Genomic DNA, 15,800 nt, shown 5'->3' with positions numbered 1-15,800 from the left:
TTATTTACTCTACTCTACTCTACTCTACTCTACTCTACTCTACTCTACTCTACTCTACTCTACTCTACTCCTATTCTGTTCTGTTCTGTTCTGTTCTGTTCTGCTCCTATTCTATTCTATTCTATTCTATTCTATTCTATTCTATTCTATTCTATTCTATTCTATTCTATTCTATTCTATTATTATTCTAGTCTATTATATTCTACTCTACTCTACTCTACTCTACTCCTGTTCTATTCTATTCTATTCTATTCTATTCTATTCTATTCTATTCTATTCTATTCTATTCTACTCTACTCTACTCTACTCTACTCTACTCTACTCTACTCTACTCTACTCTACTCTACTCTGTTCTCAAATCAACTAAATGGACTTCAACAAATCATATGCCCAGTGACACGCCTTTGTGTGAAAAGCTGGGGCACCCTAATCTCAGGAGGAATGCTGTTTCGGATGACTGTCTTCATATTCCAAACTCTTTTGTATTTTGTATTATTGTATTTATTGTCCACTTTGCTTTCTGCGCCGCGTGTGTAAAATACTTCTGAGCAGCGCAGATCAAACTCCTGCCAGCCCCGCTTTCTTCCTCGCCTTCCATTCGCTCGTTCGACGCTGGGGCTCCGCCTTCCGCTCCGCTTGAGCCCCGCCGCTCGCCGTCGCCCCGTTGCCATGGCTACGTAAGCGGCGCGGCCTACTTTCGCCGCGAAGCCTGGGGGAGACGTTTACCCGACGAACCGAATCGGCCGACGGGGTTGTTGCAGCAAGCCGTTATGTCTTTCCGCGATCTCCGGAGTGAGTCGAACGGGCCCGGGGGGCGGGTGGGACGGCCCGATGCAGAGAGTCCCAAGCGAGCCTTAATCACCCGAGCGGGGCGCCCCGCACCCCATTACCAAAGAGCTCAGGGCAGCGAATGTGACACACACGCACACATCCCACCCCGCTTTGATCCATACAACAACCTTGGCAGGTAGGAGTCCCAGGAGGACTAAGAATAGATGGCCTGCAAGAATCATCCCGACCACAGAGGGCAGCAAAGAGGCGGAAGGCAAATCCTGGCTCGCTGCTGCCATCTAGAGGCCGCCTACAGCCATCCAAAATAACAAAAGCTGTTTTTCCCTGGAAGCTTTAAGATGATGTGGAGTCCCATCGTCCCCAGCCAGCATGGTGGATGTGTGGATCTGTGTGGATGAGAGAGAGAGAGAGAGATGGGGAGGGAGGGAGGCAGAGAGAGACAGAGAGAATGAAACAGAGAGAGGGAGAGAGAGAGAGAGAGACACAGACTGAAAGAGAGACCGAGGGAGGGAGGGAGAGACAGAGAGAGAGAGAGAGACTGAAAGAGAGATTGAGAGAGAGAGAGAGAGAGACTAAAAGGGAGACTGAGAGAAAGAGAGAGGGAGGGAGGAAGGGAGGAAGGGGGGGAGAGAGAGAGAAAGACCAAGAGTGAGAGAGAGACTGAAAGAGTGAGAGACAGAGAAAGAGACAGAGAGAGAGACAGAGAGAGAGCTGAGAGAGAGAGAGAGACTGAAAAAGAGAGGGACACAGAAAGAGAGACTGAAAGAGAGAGAGAGAGAGAGACTGAGAGAGAAAGAGAGAGAGACTGAAAGAGAGACCTAGAGAAAGGGAGAGAGAGAGAGAGAAAGGGAGGGAGGGAGAGAGAGAGAGAGAGACTGAAAGAGAAAGACTGAGAGACTGAGAAAGAGAGAGAGACTGAAAGAGAGATTGAGAGAAAGAGAGAGGGAAGGAGGGAGAGAGAGAGACCGAAAGACTGAAAGAGAGAGACTGAAAGAGAGACCGAGAGAAAAAGAGAGAGAGGGAGGGGGAAAGGGAGAGAGAGACTGAAAGAAAAAGAGACTGAAAGAGAGACAGAGGAAGAGAGAGAAACTGAAAGAGACACCGAGAGAAAGAGAGAGAGAGGGAAGGAGGGAGAGAGAGAGAGAGAGACCAAGAGACTGAAAGAGAGAGAGAGAGAGAGAGAGACTGAAAGAGAGACTGAGAGAGAGAGAGAGAGAGAGAGAGAGAGATTAACACACGAGAAGGGCATCAGATTAGGAGAAACCACTCAATTCCTAAATTAAAATAATGCTAATTCCAATAACTGTGTTTAACTTGTATGCCAGCCAACTCTCAGCAGTGAAAACGATGAAAAGTGGGGCTCCTCCCAATCTCTGCTTTCTACTGCTTTATTGCTTTCTCCTAGGTTTAATTGTCAGCAACCCCCCCCCCCCGGATGTCATTGGGAGCCTCTCAATTTAATAAAATTGTGATAAAGGATGTGTAGGGTGCTTTTTGACCTCTGGTACTCTTTTGGCCTCCCTCTAAGGACCCATGTGATGAAAAGCTGTTGAGTCAGGAAAAAAACTGACTCCCCTGGATTTTAGTTCAGGTCTGAAAATGTTATCTAATTGAAGAAGCGAGTCAGTCTGTCTTCCTGTATTAGAGGCCAAAGAAGAGGAGGCTCTCATTTTGGGGAACGGGGGTTTCTCGGGATGCAATGATCAGATCAATGCTGGTGCCACATGAAGCTAATATGTTGAAGGTTGGACATATTTCACACAAAATGTTTACCCAGGTCAAATAAAGAATAGAATAGGAATAGGAATAGGAATAGGAATAGGAATAATAGGAATGGAATGGAATGGAATGGAATGGAATCGAATGGAAGAAAGAAAGAAAGAAAGAAAGAAAGAAAGAAAGAAAGAAAGAAAGAAAGATAATAGAATAGAATAGAATAGAATAGAATAGAATAGAATAGAATAGAATAGAATAGAATAGAATAGAATAGAATAGAATAGAATAGAATAGAATGCAGGAATGAGCAGGAGCAGAGCAGTAGAATAATATAGAGTATAGAATAGAATGTAGAGTAGAGTAGAGTAGAGTAGGGTAGGGTAGGGTAGAGTAGAGTAGAGTAGAGTAGAGTAGAGTAGAGTAGAGTAGAATAGAGTACTTCCAGTGGTGGAGCACCCACAACGTCTGGAGGCAAGTTGTTCCACTGATTAATTGTTCTAAAGTAAACTGTCAGGAAATTCCTTCTTAGTTCTTGGTTCTCCTTAGTTCTCTCCTTGATTAGTTTCCATCCATTGCTTCTTCTCCTGCCCTCAGGTGCTTTGGAGAATAGCTTGACTTCCTCTTCTTTATGGCAGCCCCTGAGATATTGGAACACTGCTATCATGTCTCCCCTAGTCCTTCTTTTTCACTAGACTGGACATACCCGATTCCTGAAAATATTTTCGTATGTTTTAGCCTCCAGCCCCCTAATCCTCTTTGTTGCTCTTCTCTGCACTCTTTCTAGAGTCTCAACATCTTTTTTTACATTGTGGCGACCAAACAAACAAAAAAAAAAGACTATAAATTAATTGAATAAAAAATAAACTGCAGAAAAAGTAGCGGATTGAAGTTAAAACGGGGTCTCAATAAAGAACAAAGTTGGATTGGTTTAGTTTTGTACATGTAGTCCTCGACTTAAGACCACAATGGAGCCCAACATTTATGTGGCTAAATGAACCATTGCATTTGTAAAGTTAGTAATAGGGTTGTTAAATGAATCTGGATTCTCCATTGACTTTGCTTGTCAGAAGGGTGCAAAAATGGATCACATGACCCCAGGATTTGCTTAAGGACTGGATGATTCACTTAACAACTGCGGTGATTCGCTTAAGAACCATGGCAAAAACAGGTGCAGATCACCAGAACAGCCTTCTTTAGAAACGGAAATTCTGGTCCCAATTTCCATTGCAAGCCGAGGACTACCTATATATGGGAGTAGATCTCTAAAAGTACCCTTAATACAGTGTTTCTCAACCTTGGTAGCTTGAAGACGGGTGGACTTCAACTCTCAGAATCCCCCAGCAAGCAGCGCTGGCTGGGGTATTCTGGGAGTTGAAGTCCCCCCATCTTCAAGCTTCCAAGGTTGAGAAACACTGCCTTAATAGTTTATGACCCATATTTTAAAACAACGTAAAGAAAAGCTAACATAATTCTGCTTTTTATAAATAGGCAAATACAGCCAACAACCCATCGCGATATCTTATTTTTCATACTTATGGTACTAATGCTGAAGCTTATGACTAATTCTGAGTCACCTTTTCTGACAAACTCTACTTATCTGCTGTTTTCTGCACTTCGTTTTCATTTGTTGGCAGGCCACGCATTCAAAGCATAGCATGCAAAATGATTTCTGCTGCAAAACCTCTGCCGCTGCCCTCATCTAGTGTCTTGTGCTCTCCCTAGAGAAGAATTCCTTTACAAGTTCATTGCCTTCAGTTCTGTCTTCCCAGAGGTCGCATAACTACACTAACCCATAATTGTGATTTCTTTTCTTTTTGCCTTTACTGCTTGTTGCTTGTTTCCAGCTTTGGTGATTTGTAAACCATGGTTAGTGAATTCATGTTCTGGTTTGTCGTTTTATTCAAGAAACCCAAGATCTGGAATGATGCGCTAAAGATCTGGAATGATGCGTCATATCGTCACCGCTACCGGCTCGGCCGAACCGGGAGGAACCCACCACTGGCGCAGAAGCATTTTCATGATGTCAGGGTCAGTGGGCAGAGCCTCCTGCCGGTTTTACTACCGGTTCTATAGAACCGGTGCGAACCGGGGGCAACCCACCACTGCTCCTGACAAGCAAAATCATGGGGAAGCCAGATTCGCTTAACCACTGTGTTACTAATTTACAAACTGAAAGTGATTCGCTTAACAACTCTGGCAAGAAAGCACGTAAATGGGGGCAAACCTCACTTAACCAACAGTCTTGCTTTGCAATGGAAATTTGGGGCTCAATTGTGGTCATAAGTCAAGGACTGACTGTACTCTCCATGAATATCTCTTAGTAGCAGAATATCGAGTGCAATTTTCCCATTCCAGCATGGAAGAAAATTAAGATGTGATGTACTTGAATTTATTAAAGGTTTCCTATTTATTTTTTGCCAAAAGATTTTACTGAGATGATGAGGGCTCTGGGCTATCCCCGGCTTATCTCCATGGAGAATTTTCGGACTCCAAATTTCATGCTGGTTTCAGAAATACTCCTTTGGCTGGTGAAAAGGTTGGTACTTAGCTTTAATTTGAAAATAAATATCAGCAACTGCACACACCGTTCTTGTGAAATGCTTGGAGCTTTCTAAAAGAGTTTAAAATTGAAGTTGAAGTATTCTGGAAGATTTCCAGTTGAAAAAAATAAATAAAAGGTTACAACCAAAATATATTCAAAGCTTTAAAAAATATTGACGCTTAATTGTCAGTTTATACCATCTGTGTTGTTTCTCTGTGGAAGTTCAAACATATTTTTTTGAGATTAAAATATCTTTCCTTAGTTTGTTTTGCATTTGAAATTAAACAGAGGAATTTTCTTCTAATGAATTAAAAAGACTGGTAAGATATGTGGGGTTGGGGGGAAAAAGCGGAGTTAAGATTTGTTGTGTATTTTGTAAACAAAACATTTTGGTGATACACAACCTAAAATTCCTGGGTTATCTGCAGTTTCAAACTTCAAGGTTTTGGGATAGGCCAGAGGTCCTGCAAAAATTGCTATTTCAATTGTAGTTTGCAGCAGGACAGAAGATGGAAACTATTAAATTCACAGGGAGCAATTACATTAAACTAAATTAGATTAAATTGAAATTCAGTTACCGGTAAGTTTATTTTTGGGACTGGCCCTGCCCACTTCTCATCCCATGTTCTTTTTGTGTGTGACACCCATCACACCATGAGCCCTGGTGGTGCAGTGGTTAAAAATGCAGTATTACAGGCTAACTCTGCCTACAGTCTGGAGTTCAATCCTGACCGGCTCAAAGTTGACTCAGCCTTCCATCCTTCCAAGGTCGGTAAAATGAGGATCCAGATTGTTAGGGGCGAATAGACTGACTCTGTAAACCGTTTAGAGCAGGGGTCTTCAACCTTAAATACTCAAAGAGCCATTTGGACCCGTTTCCCACAGAAAAGAAAACACCGGGAGCCACAAAACCTGGGTGGGTGTGGCCAACTCGATGACATCACTTCTACCAGTCACATGACACCCCCCCTAGCCGCACCTACCCAGCTGGTCATTAGGGCAGAGAACCAGTTGTTAAAAAACACCGGGAACCACAAAATCCTTTTGACACATCTCTCTCTCCCCTCCCTCTCTCCCTCTTTCTCTCTCCCTCTCTCTGAATCTCTCTGCCTCTGCCCTGGCCATTTCTCCATCCCCCGCCATCACCCTTACCTTCTCAGGCCAGGCGAGGAGTGACTGGGAGAGGAGGGCCAGCCAGTGGTGGGATCACCTGACAGGGAGCCATAGTAGAGGGCCCAAAGAGCCACATGCGGCTCCGGAGCCTCAGGTTGCTGACCCCTGGTTTAGAGAGAGAGAGCTGTAAAGCACTGTGAAGTGCTATATAAGTCTAAGTGCTATTGCTATCACACCACTCAAAATCCAGAGGCGGTCCTTAGCCCATAAAAAGTTATATGCTTCTGCCTTGAAGATTAGGCAAAATAGATTACTGTGATTCAGTTTGAGAATTGTTCCAGTAAGAACTCAAAAAATATGTCAAAAGAATTAGCTTTCTTTTAGAGAGACCTGTCATTTTCTTTGAAGAGCAGAGACAGCTTTATGCCTTATTCAGTTCTGAGTTTAAAATAGTCTTCAGGTGACTGTTTCCTCCTCCTCTCTGCGGTGAAATTAAAGGTTAGCATGAAAGTCTGTAAAGTTGTCTCAAGTACAGCTAGCCCTTGATTTATGGCCACAGTAGGGATTCATGCCTTATTTTACAACCTTTTTTGCCATGGTTTTTAGAATTGAATAGAATTCTTTATTGGCCAAGTGTGATTGGACACACAATGAATTTGTCTTGGCGCATACGCTCTCAGTGTACATAAAAAGACAAGATACATTCATCAAGAATCATAGAATCATAAATTAGAATAGAATAGAATAGAATAGAATAGAATAGAATAGAATAGAATAGAATAGAATAGAATAGAATAGAATAGAATTCTTTATTGGTCAACTGTGATTGGACACACAAGGAATTTGTCTTGGTGCATACGCTCTCAGTGTACATAAAAAGACAAGATACGTTCATCAAGAATCATTGAATCATAAATTAGAATAGAATAGAATAGAATAGAATAGAATAGAATAGAATAGAATAGAATAGAATAGAATTCTTTATTGGTCAACTGTGATTGGACACACAAGGAATTTGTCTTGGTGCATACGCTCTCAGTGTACATAAAAAGACAAGATACGTTCATCAAGAATCATAGAATCATAAATTAGAACTGAATTGAATTGAATTCAATTCAATTCAATTCAATTCTTTGTTGGCCAAGTGTGATTGGACACACAAGAAATTTGTCTTGGTGCATACTCTCTCAGTGTACATAAAAAGACAAGATACGTTCATCAAGAATCATAAGGTACAACACTTAATGATAGTCATAGGGTACACATAAGCAATCAAATCATACTAGGAAACAATCAATATCAATATAAATCTTAAGGATACCAGCAACAAAGTTACAGTCATGCAGTCATAAGTGGGAGGAGATGGGTGATAGGAACGATGAGATTAATAGTAATGCAGACTTAATGAATCACTTCAGTGTTGAGGGAATTATTTGTTTAGCAGAGTGATGGCATTCGGGAAAAAACTGTCCTTGTGTCTAGTTGTTCTGGTGTGCAGTGCTCTATAGCGTTGTTTTGAGGGTAGGAGTTGAAACAGTTTATGTCCAGGATGTGAGGGGTCTGTAGATATTTTCACAGCCCTCTTTTTGACTCGTGCGGTATACAGGTCCTCAATGGAAGGCAGGTTGGTAGCCATTGTTTTTTCTGCAGTTCTAACTATCCTCTGAAGTCTGTCTCTCTCTCTCTCTCTTTTTTTTTTTAATTGAAAAAGTTTTTCAAATACAAATTTTTCCCCCTTTCCCCCCCCTTCCCTCCCTAACCCTCCCTTACCCTCCCCTCCCCCCATGGCTTCTCCAGTATGAAATCCAAATCGAAATCCCATTATATAATACTTTACCACCCATTTACACCACCCCCTATGTACTATATATTTCTTCCTAACATTCTATCATTGCATCCCCTGTATGCTATACATTTCTAGACAATATTCAGCTATGAAACTATCTAGTAGATCCTGGTTTAATATTTATTCATAAATATTAAGTCTGTGTCTCTCTTGTTGGGTTGCAGAACTAAGTGCAGAATTAAGGGAATCACATGGTCGTTATGCAAATCCAGCTTCCCCCGTTGATTTTGCTCGTTGGAAGCCAGCTGGGAAAGTTGCAAATGGAGATCATGCGACATCACCCCCCCCTCCCCAAGACGCTGCAACTGTCATAAATATATGCACCGAACTGCAAGCCATTTTGAACAGCTCAGAGTCACCTGAACCGTGAGATGGGCGGCAAATAAATTTGATAAATAAACATCTGTAACATAAAGGAATGTAAACATTTCAGTTCAGATAAATGCAAAGGAGATGCTGGGGCACCAGCTTCATTCTACATCTGTTTCCTTTTGCAGATGCTTGTTTCTTTTTTTTTTCTCTTGAACAATTTCATTAGTTTATAATATAGTCATAGCACTTAGACTTATATACCGCTTCACAGTGCTTTGCAGCCCTCTCTAAGCGATTTTTACAGAGTCAGCCTCTTGCCCCCAACAATCTGGGTCCTCATTTTACCCACCTCGGAAGGATGGAAGGCTGAGTCAACTTTGAGCTGGTCAGGATCGAACTCTTGGCAGTCGGCAGAATTAGCCTGCAATACTGCATTCTACCACTGGCAGGGAGGGAGGGAGGGAGGGAGGGAAGGAAGGAAGGAAGGAAGGAAGGAAGGAAGGAAGGAAGGAAGGAAGGAAGGAAGGAAGGAAGAGCAGCTCTCTTTTACCCACCTCAGAAGGATGGAAGGCTGATCGTCAGAGGTATTTAAAAGAAAAAAAGCCTCTGCCGATCAGGCAACTCAGCTGGGATCATCAGAGCCTTTTGAAAGCAATCTTGAGCTGGTCAGGATCGAACTCCTGAACAGTGACTTAGCCTGCAGTACTGCATTCTAACCACTGCGCCGCCATGGCTCTTATATATAGCATACAAAGAAAATACAAAACTAAATAGTAGGGAAGTTAGGGAAGGGAGAAGAGAAAAATGGGGGAAGCAAGGGGAAAACAGAAAAAAAAAAAAGGCATTGACTTCTGACTCCCTTTGGTGCAGTAGAATAAGGCACTAACATCAAACCTCAACTTTTTACTTTTACATAATGTTATAAACTAGCCATTTCTATAACAACAAATCTATCTAAAACCCAAAGTGCTTAATTCTGTGTGTATTTCCTTTTGCAGATACGAGCCTCAGACTGATATCCCTTCCGATGTTGAAACAGAGCAGGACCGGGTTTTTTTCATTAAGGCTGTTGCTCAGTTTATGGTGAGTTTATTTATTTAATGTCCCTGAAGGATCAAATACAAAATATGAAATTCAGTACCAGAGTGCTCTCCAGTTAATTTTTGAATGAAAACACTTCAGGTACACACATACACAAATAGAATGATCACACTTTTTTATTCTTGTGTATATTTGTTGTTTTTTAACAGTCGCGTGGTCGATTGTCGTTGTGAACCACCCTGAGTCCTCGGAGATAGGGCGGCATACAAATTTTATAAACAAACAAATAAAATAAATAAAAATAGATCCAGGTTGCATTGTGGATCTGCAAGAGCTTTAGAAAGAGCAGGATCCTTTTAAAACAAGTGATCCCATTAACAAAAGTGCTGCAGCCTTTGCAAAAAAAAAAAAAAAAAAGGCCACATGGTATGGGCAAAACTGATGTGCCAATTAACTGAAGAACTGATCAACTGTAAATTTCACCCCCGGTGAACTAAAGCAATAAAATTCCTGTGCAGAATTTCTCTTTTGGTTAATTAGGAACTGGCTGGGGCGTTTGCTACGCTGGGATGAATCACTGCTCAAGCATTCTTTTTCTTCCCTGTGTTAGAATTATAGGATCTCGCTGAAAGTACTTCGGTTTTGGGCTAAAACATATTTGATGTATTGTTAGGATATAGGACTGGAATCAGGGAAGCTGGATTCAGCCACGGAGACATCGCCCATGTCTTTGGGTCAATTATGATTTCAGGTCAACCTATCTGACAGGTTGGCTTATGCAGGAATAACATTCGGAGAAAAAGCTGCCATGGATGCTACCTCAAATTGTCTGGAGAAAAGACAAATAAATGTAACCCATAAATACATTGAATAAAAATTTTGCAAAAATTTCTTGCAAAAAATATATATATTTGCAAACTAAATATGCTCTTGCAAAAATATATATATATTTGAAAGCAGGCTATAGATCCCAGCAATTGTGGCACCTAGTCAGAAGGCACGTAGGTCATAGAAGAACAGAGTTGGAAGGGAGGTCTTCTTGTCCAACCCCTTGCCTATGCAATAGACCCTATACCAGGGGGGTCAAACTGGATTTCATTGAGGGCCGCATCAGGATTGCATTTGACTTTGGGGGGCGAGGGTGGACATGGCCAGCTTGACATTGAGCCAGGCTAAGATTCGATATTGGGATAAAACTCAAATATTAGAAATCCAAATCTTTGGTCAAGACAGAAGTGCCTCTTCCGTGCCAAGGTGCTAAGATGGCAAAAGGTATTTGACGTAGGTACAGAATTGTAAAAGGGCAAACTGACCCTAAACAGATACATCCTGTTGTTTAAAGTTTATTACACCCCAAATGTCATGTATATCCTAAGATGAGAAATACTGCTTCCTCTATTGCCCTTGAGGCATCTCTAAGCCCCTTATCTCCTCTTTTATTATGTCTTGAGCTCCGGAGCTGAGAACCTGAGCCTGTGGGAAAAGGGCTGTTAATGTCTTTCCTAGAGATAGATTAAAGGGTAACTTCTACGTGTGAAATGTCTCACTCTTCGTAATAACTTTGCCTTTATACTGTATAAATATCTGGCCAAAAACAGCCATCATTGTTCAGACCCTTTGCTGCCTTTGGACTGTTTGAACCGTGCACAATAAACTCTTTCCTGCATTGAAGAGCTTGGCCTAGGTTCCGTCATTTCTCCTATAACAACATCACTCGTGTCGGGGGTGCCTGTGGTGGCCAGAGCGCTCTGCCAGTGAAAATGGGCTCCCGAGTTCCATTTTCAGCTGCAGCGGCTTCCTGCAGCCCTCCACCAGTGAAAACGGAGCTCCTGAGCTCCATTTCCGCTAGCAGAGGCACTGCGGGCCAGTCCTTTGCTGTTTCCAGGATGGCCCTGTGGGCCAGATCTAAGCATCCCACAAGCCGAATCCAGCCCCGGGGCCTTGAGTTGACACCCCTGCCCTATATCATTCCGGACAAATGACCATCCGGTCTCTCCTTGAAAACCTCCAGTGATGGAGCATCTGCAATGACCTATTTTAATTTCCTGAGTTGGAAATCATTTGGGAATCCTCTATAAATAGCTATGACCCACTTCATCCTCAGATAGAAACATACATGGAGAGAGGTAGATGAGCCTTCATTTCTTGTTCCAACAGGCCACCAAAGCTCACATAAAACTCAACACCAAGAAGCTTTACCAAGCCGATGGCTATGCCGTGAAGGAGCTGCTGAAGATCACCACGGTGCTTTACAACGCCATGAAGAGCAAGGGGATGGAAACCACAGCTATGGGCGAAGAAGACGTCGGCAAATTCAAATTTGATCTGGGTTCCAGAGTAAGGAACTTTGAATTTCTTCTTTTATGCGCTGAGTCTCACCTTTCCTCTTGAGGCTTAAAGCATCAGTTAAGTGATACTTAAGCTCCTTTAAGGGACATGGTGGCTCAGTGGCTAAGATGCTGAACTTATCGATCAAAAGGTCAGCAGTTCAGCGGTTCAAATCCCTAGTGCCGCGTAACGGGGTGAGCTCCCGTTACTTGTCCCAGCTTCTGCCAACCTAGCAGTTCGAAAGCAGGTAAAAAATACAAGTAGAGAAATAGGGACTGCCTTTGATGGGAAGGGAACAGCGTTCCATGCGCCTTTGGCGTTGAATCATGCCGGCCACATTACCACGGAGATGTCTTCGGACAGCGCTGGCTCTTCGGCTTTGAAATGGAGATGAGCACCGCCCCCTAGAGTGAGGAACGACTAGCACATACCTTATTTTCCGGAGTCTAAGACGCTCCGGACTATAAGACGCACCTACTTTTTTTGGTGAGGAAAACAAGAAAAAGAAATTTGCCTCTGCCTCCCAGCAATTTTGCCTCGTTGCAGCAAACAGCAAACATCATGCTTTACTTTCATTTTCGTTTTCAGCATAGCTTAATTAGCACAAGGGAAAAAAAACCCTGCTCCCAGCAATTTACCTCCTTGCAGCAAGCAGCAGAGACCCGAGCAAAACAGCTGAGAGCAAAACAGCTGAGAGTCGGGAGGCCGATCCAATCAACTTGTGCTAATTAGGCTGTGCTGACGCTGAAACGAGCTGTTTCTTCTTGCTGCTTGCTGCAAAGACGTAAATTGCTGGGAGGCAATAGGCCAAAGGGTGGAGGCCAGTGGTGGGGCAGGGCTACATTCGGTGTATAAGATTCACCTAAATTTTCACCCCCTTTTAGGGGGGAAAAAGATGCATCTTATACTCTGAAAAATACAGTATGTGCGATGGGAACCTTTACCTTTATGTTGACCTCCTCAAGAAGAAAGTGACCAGGTTGATGGAAACATCTGGGAAAGTTATGAGAATTGGCCTTAATGTATGCAAGCATTCTCTCCCCATTGAGAAAGCCAATTGTGTTTTCTGCGAATGGTATGATGTAGACCAAATAGCATCTATGGTGACTTTCGGTAAGAAGGTGATGCGGTCCTTCTCCCATCCCCTCAATCCAGACCAAGAGCACATTCCAGCTTGGAATTTCGTGCAGCTCCTTTTCCTTCAAAATCGAAAAGGTCTGTGAGAGTAACGTAACGCCCAGCTTTAAAGCTCACCAACTCACAAAACAAATAAATTATTCAGATCCATTGAAGCCCGTGCACAAATGATTACGGTTATTCATCTGCTTGGAGAACAGGCACTTCCAAACAGACTCTCATCTCAGTATACGGCTTTAGTTAGAAGCCATTCCCTCTCCACTCCTCCCTGCTAACCCCGTTTGGAATGGTAAACTCTGATTTGTCCAAATGTCCGTTTAGATCAGCGACTTGAAAACAGCCAGGCACCTCGCTTCAGAAATCACTCTGAAAGGAGCGTCTCTGTATGATTTGTTGGGCAAAGAAGTGATGCTGAGGGTAAGTCGACAAAGAAACATTTCAACGGTCCCTTACTTGCACCCAAAAACGGGTTTTCTATTTTTAATATTTCTAGGCACGCGATGCCCAAAACTTTTCAGTAATCAAATCTGTGAATATCAATTCTCCTTAATTGTTGTCCCAAAGGTGCTTTTTCCAAAAGGTCTTTTGGATTATCTTGCTGTTTTCCTTTGAAAATGTTTCGCTTCCCATCCAGGAAGCTTCTTCAATTCTTCAGGAAGACTAGGGGTGACATGATAGCAGTGTTCCAATATTTAAGAGGCTGCCACAAACCTACTCTGAACCTATTTTCCAAAGCACCAGAAGGCGGGACAAGAAGTAATGGATGGAAACTCATCAAGGAGAGAAGCAACCTAGAACTAAAGAGAAATTTCCCGACAGTGAAAACAATTAACCAGTGGAACAACTTGCCTCCAGAAGTTGTGAATGCTCCAATCCTGGAGGTTTTTAAGGAAGAGATTGGACAACCATCTCTCTGAAATGGTATAGAGCAGGGTCAGCAACCTGCGGCTCTGGAGCCGCATGTGTCTCTTTCATCCCTCTGCTGCGGCTCCCTGTCGCTGGTTGGCTCCACAATTGAAAGGGCTTTCGGTTAAGACAGGTCGAGGAAAAAGCTGTGCTGGGAGGAGACTCTATGGTGGGGTGGGGGAGAAACAGACTTCCGGTCAGCAGAGGAAAAAGGATGCTGTGCTAGGAGGAGACTCTATGGTGTGGGGGAACAGAATTCCGGTCAGCAGAGGAAAAAGGATGCCGCGCTAGGAGTGGACACTATGGTGGGGGGAACTGGACTTCCGGTCGGCTCCAGAATTGAACAGGGGGCTTCCAGTTAGCACCTTTGTGGCTCTTTAAGTGTTTAAAGTGTTTAAGGTTGCCGACCCCTGGTATAGAGTTTCCTGCTTAAGCTGGGGGTTGGACTAGAAGACCTCCAAGGTCCCTTCCAACTCTGTTATTCTGTTAAAGAAAAAGAACCAAGAAAATCCAGCTGCCTTTTGGAAAGAGCACCTTTGAGATTACCATGACCTGGATGATTGAGACTCTCCATAGACTCTCCTTATTGTTGTGTTGCTGTCCACCTTTTTAGCTCTGTCCATTTTCAAGCAACACGGGTTCCTTTTTGCCCCTCCTAAATTTCAACCTTTTCAATCATGCACTGAACAGTAGAGATGTACAGGCTGGGGAATTCTGGGGGGTTTGTACTCCACACATCTTAAAACCTGGCAAGGCTGAGAAATTTTGCTCTGGTGCAGTGGTGAAATGTAATTTTTTTTTTTTTGCTACCGGTTCTGTGGGCATGGCTTTGTGGGGAGATCATGTGACTGGGTGGGCGTGGGTTTTTTTTGTTTGTTTTTTTGTTTTTAAAGCATTTTTACTACCTATTTGCCCGGTAGTAAAAAAATGCTTTAAAAAAGTAAAAAAAAAGGTTCCGATGATCTCGCGGCACAGCTGTGATCGTCGGAACCATTTTTTTAACTTTTTAAAGCATTTTATCACTACCGGTTTGCCCGAACCGGAGTAAACCGGTAGCATTTCACCCCTCTGCTCTGGTGGGAGAAGATCTTTTTCTGTCTCAAGAAAACCAGCTGTTCCTTCTGCCTCATTAGGGGTCAACAGGACCTGTTCTTTTCCTAACGATCAGTGCTTCCCCCCCCCTTCCTTCTGCGTTCTGGGCAATTAATTAAAATGAAGACGTGGAACTCCTACCAAGGCAGGGATGTTCAAGCAAAGTTATTATTGCTCTCTGCTGAGCTGCTGTTACTGATCTAGTCTTCAGCAGCCTTAGGCATGGTTATATTAGCAAAAATCCATGTGGAATGAATCTTGGGGATAATCCTGTAAATATTAAAGACTTCCGACACACTCCTGTCTCATCACCCTTGTCAGGCAAGTCAGGAGGAGTTTTCCTACACTTTGCATTTCCTTGAGGAATAAATAATTTTCTTTATCTGCTGTGGGGGGAGGGGAATAAATGATGTAGTTGGGGATATTTCTCATTTTATATGCAATCAACCTTGTCTTTCATCGACGCTTTCGGTCATTAAAGTCTGGGGCTCTTATTTTTGTCTCCATCAGAGCCTTTGCCGGTTGAATTGATTTCCCGCAACAAGAGACATTATGGAATAATCATGTCGTTAAATTGTCATTTTTCATCTGAGGCAGCGCAAGGGTAGAATGTTTAATGCCTAGGTTTCAGATGTTTTGAAATCCACGGAGAAGAGTTTTTGGGGGGGGGTCTGTGGCAGGTTTTACACCAAGGTTTGATTGATTCTCGGAAGACCTTACAATGGTGGGATCACCTGACAGGAGGCCACAGCAGAGGGCCCAAAGAGCTGAATGCGGCTCCGGAGTCGCAGGTTGCTAACCCCTGGCCTTGAGGGTTTGGCTTTAAAGTAATATGAAGTCTTTGGATCTAGAAGTTCTATTTGGTTCTCAGGCTAGTCATTCATTATGGGCTTAGGGTAGACTTGCATGGTTTGGAACTATTAGGGGACTGGAGGCTAAAACATATGAAGAACGGTTGCAGGAATTGGGTATGTC

The 15,800-nt window shown here is 43.1% G+C and overlaps 1 protein-coding gene across 2 annotated transcripts in view; it reads left to right on the top strand.

The window, feature by feature from the left end:
- Window positions 1–715: 715 nt before the first annotated feature.
- The window catches only part of CLUAP1 (clusterin associated protein 1), a 52,748-nt gene continuing 37,663 nt past the window's right edge, over window positions 716–15,800 (top strand). The window contains exons 1-5 of one of the 2 annotated variants that reach the window (XM_070955087.1): window positions 716–792; window positions 4,933–5,044; window positions 9,320–9,404; window positions 11,520–11,699; window positions 13,149–13,244. In XM_070955087.1, the coding sequence (XP_070811188.1) occupies window positions 771–792; window positions 4,933–5,044; window positions 9,320–9,404; window positions 11,520–11,699; window positions 13,149–13,244 (495 nt within the window). In that variant the 5' untranslated portion in view covers window positions 716–770. The remainder of the gene's footprint in view (window positions 793–4,932; window positions 5,045–9,319; window positions 9,405–11,519; window positions 11,700–13,148; window positions 13,245–15,800) is intronic. The other variant, XM_070955088.1, reaches the window with a different exon arrangement.

The sequence above is a fragment of the Pituophis catenifer genome, unplaced genomic scaffold, assembly GCF_029215685.1.
Source record: "Pituophis catenifer annectens isolate HBS135680 unplaced genomic scaffold, rPitCat1.0.hap2 SCAF_16, whole genome shotgun sequence".
In the NCBI taxonomy this organism is placed as follows: Eukaryota; Metazoa; Chordata; class Lepidosauria; order Squamata; family Colubridae; genus Pituophis; species Pituophis catenifer.
Note: the sequence above shows the minus strand (reverse complement) of the source record. Positions and strands in the feature narration are given on the sequence as shown.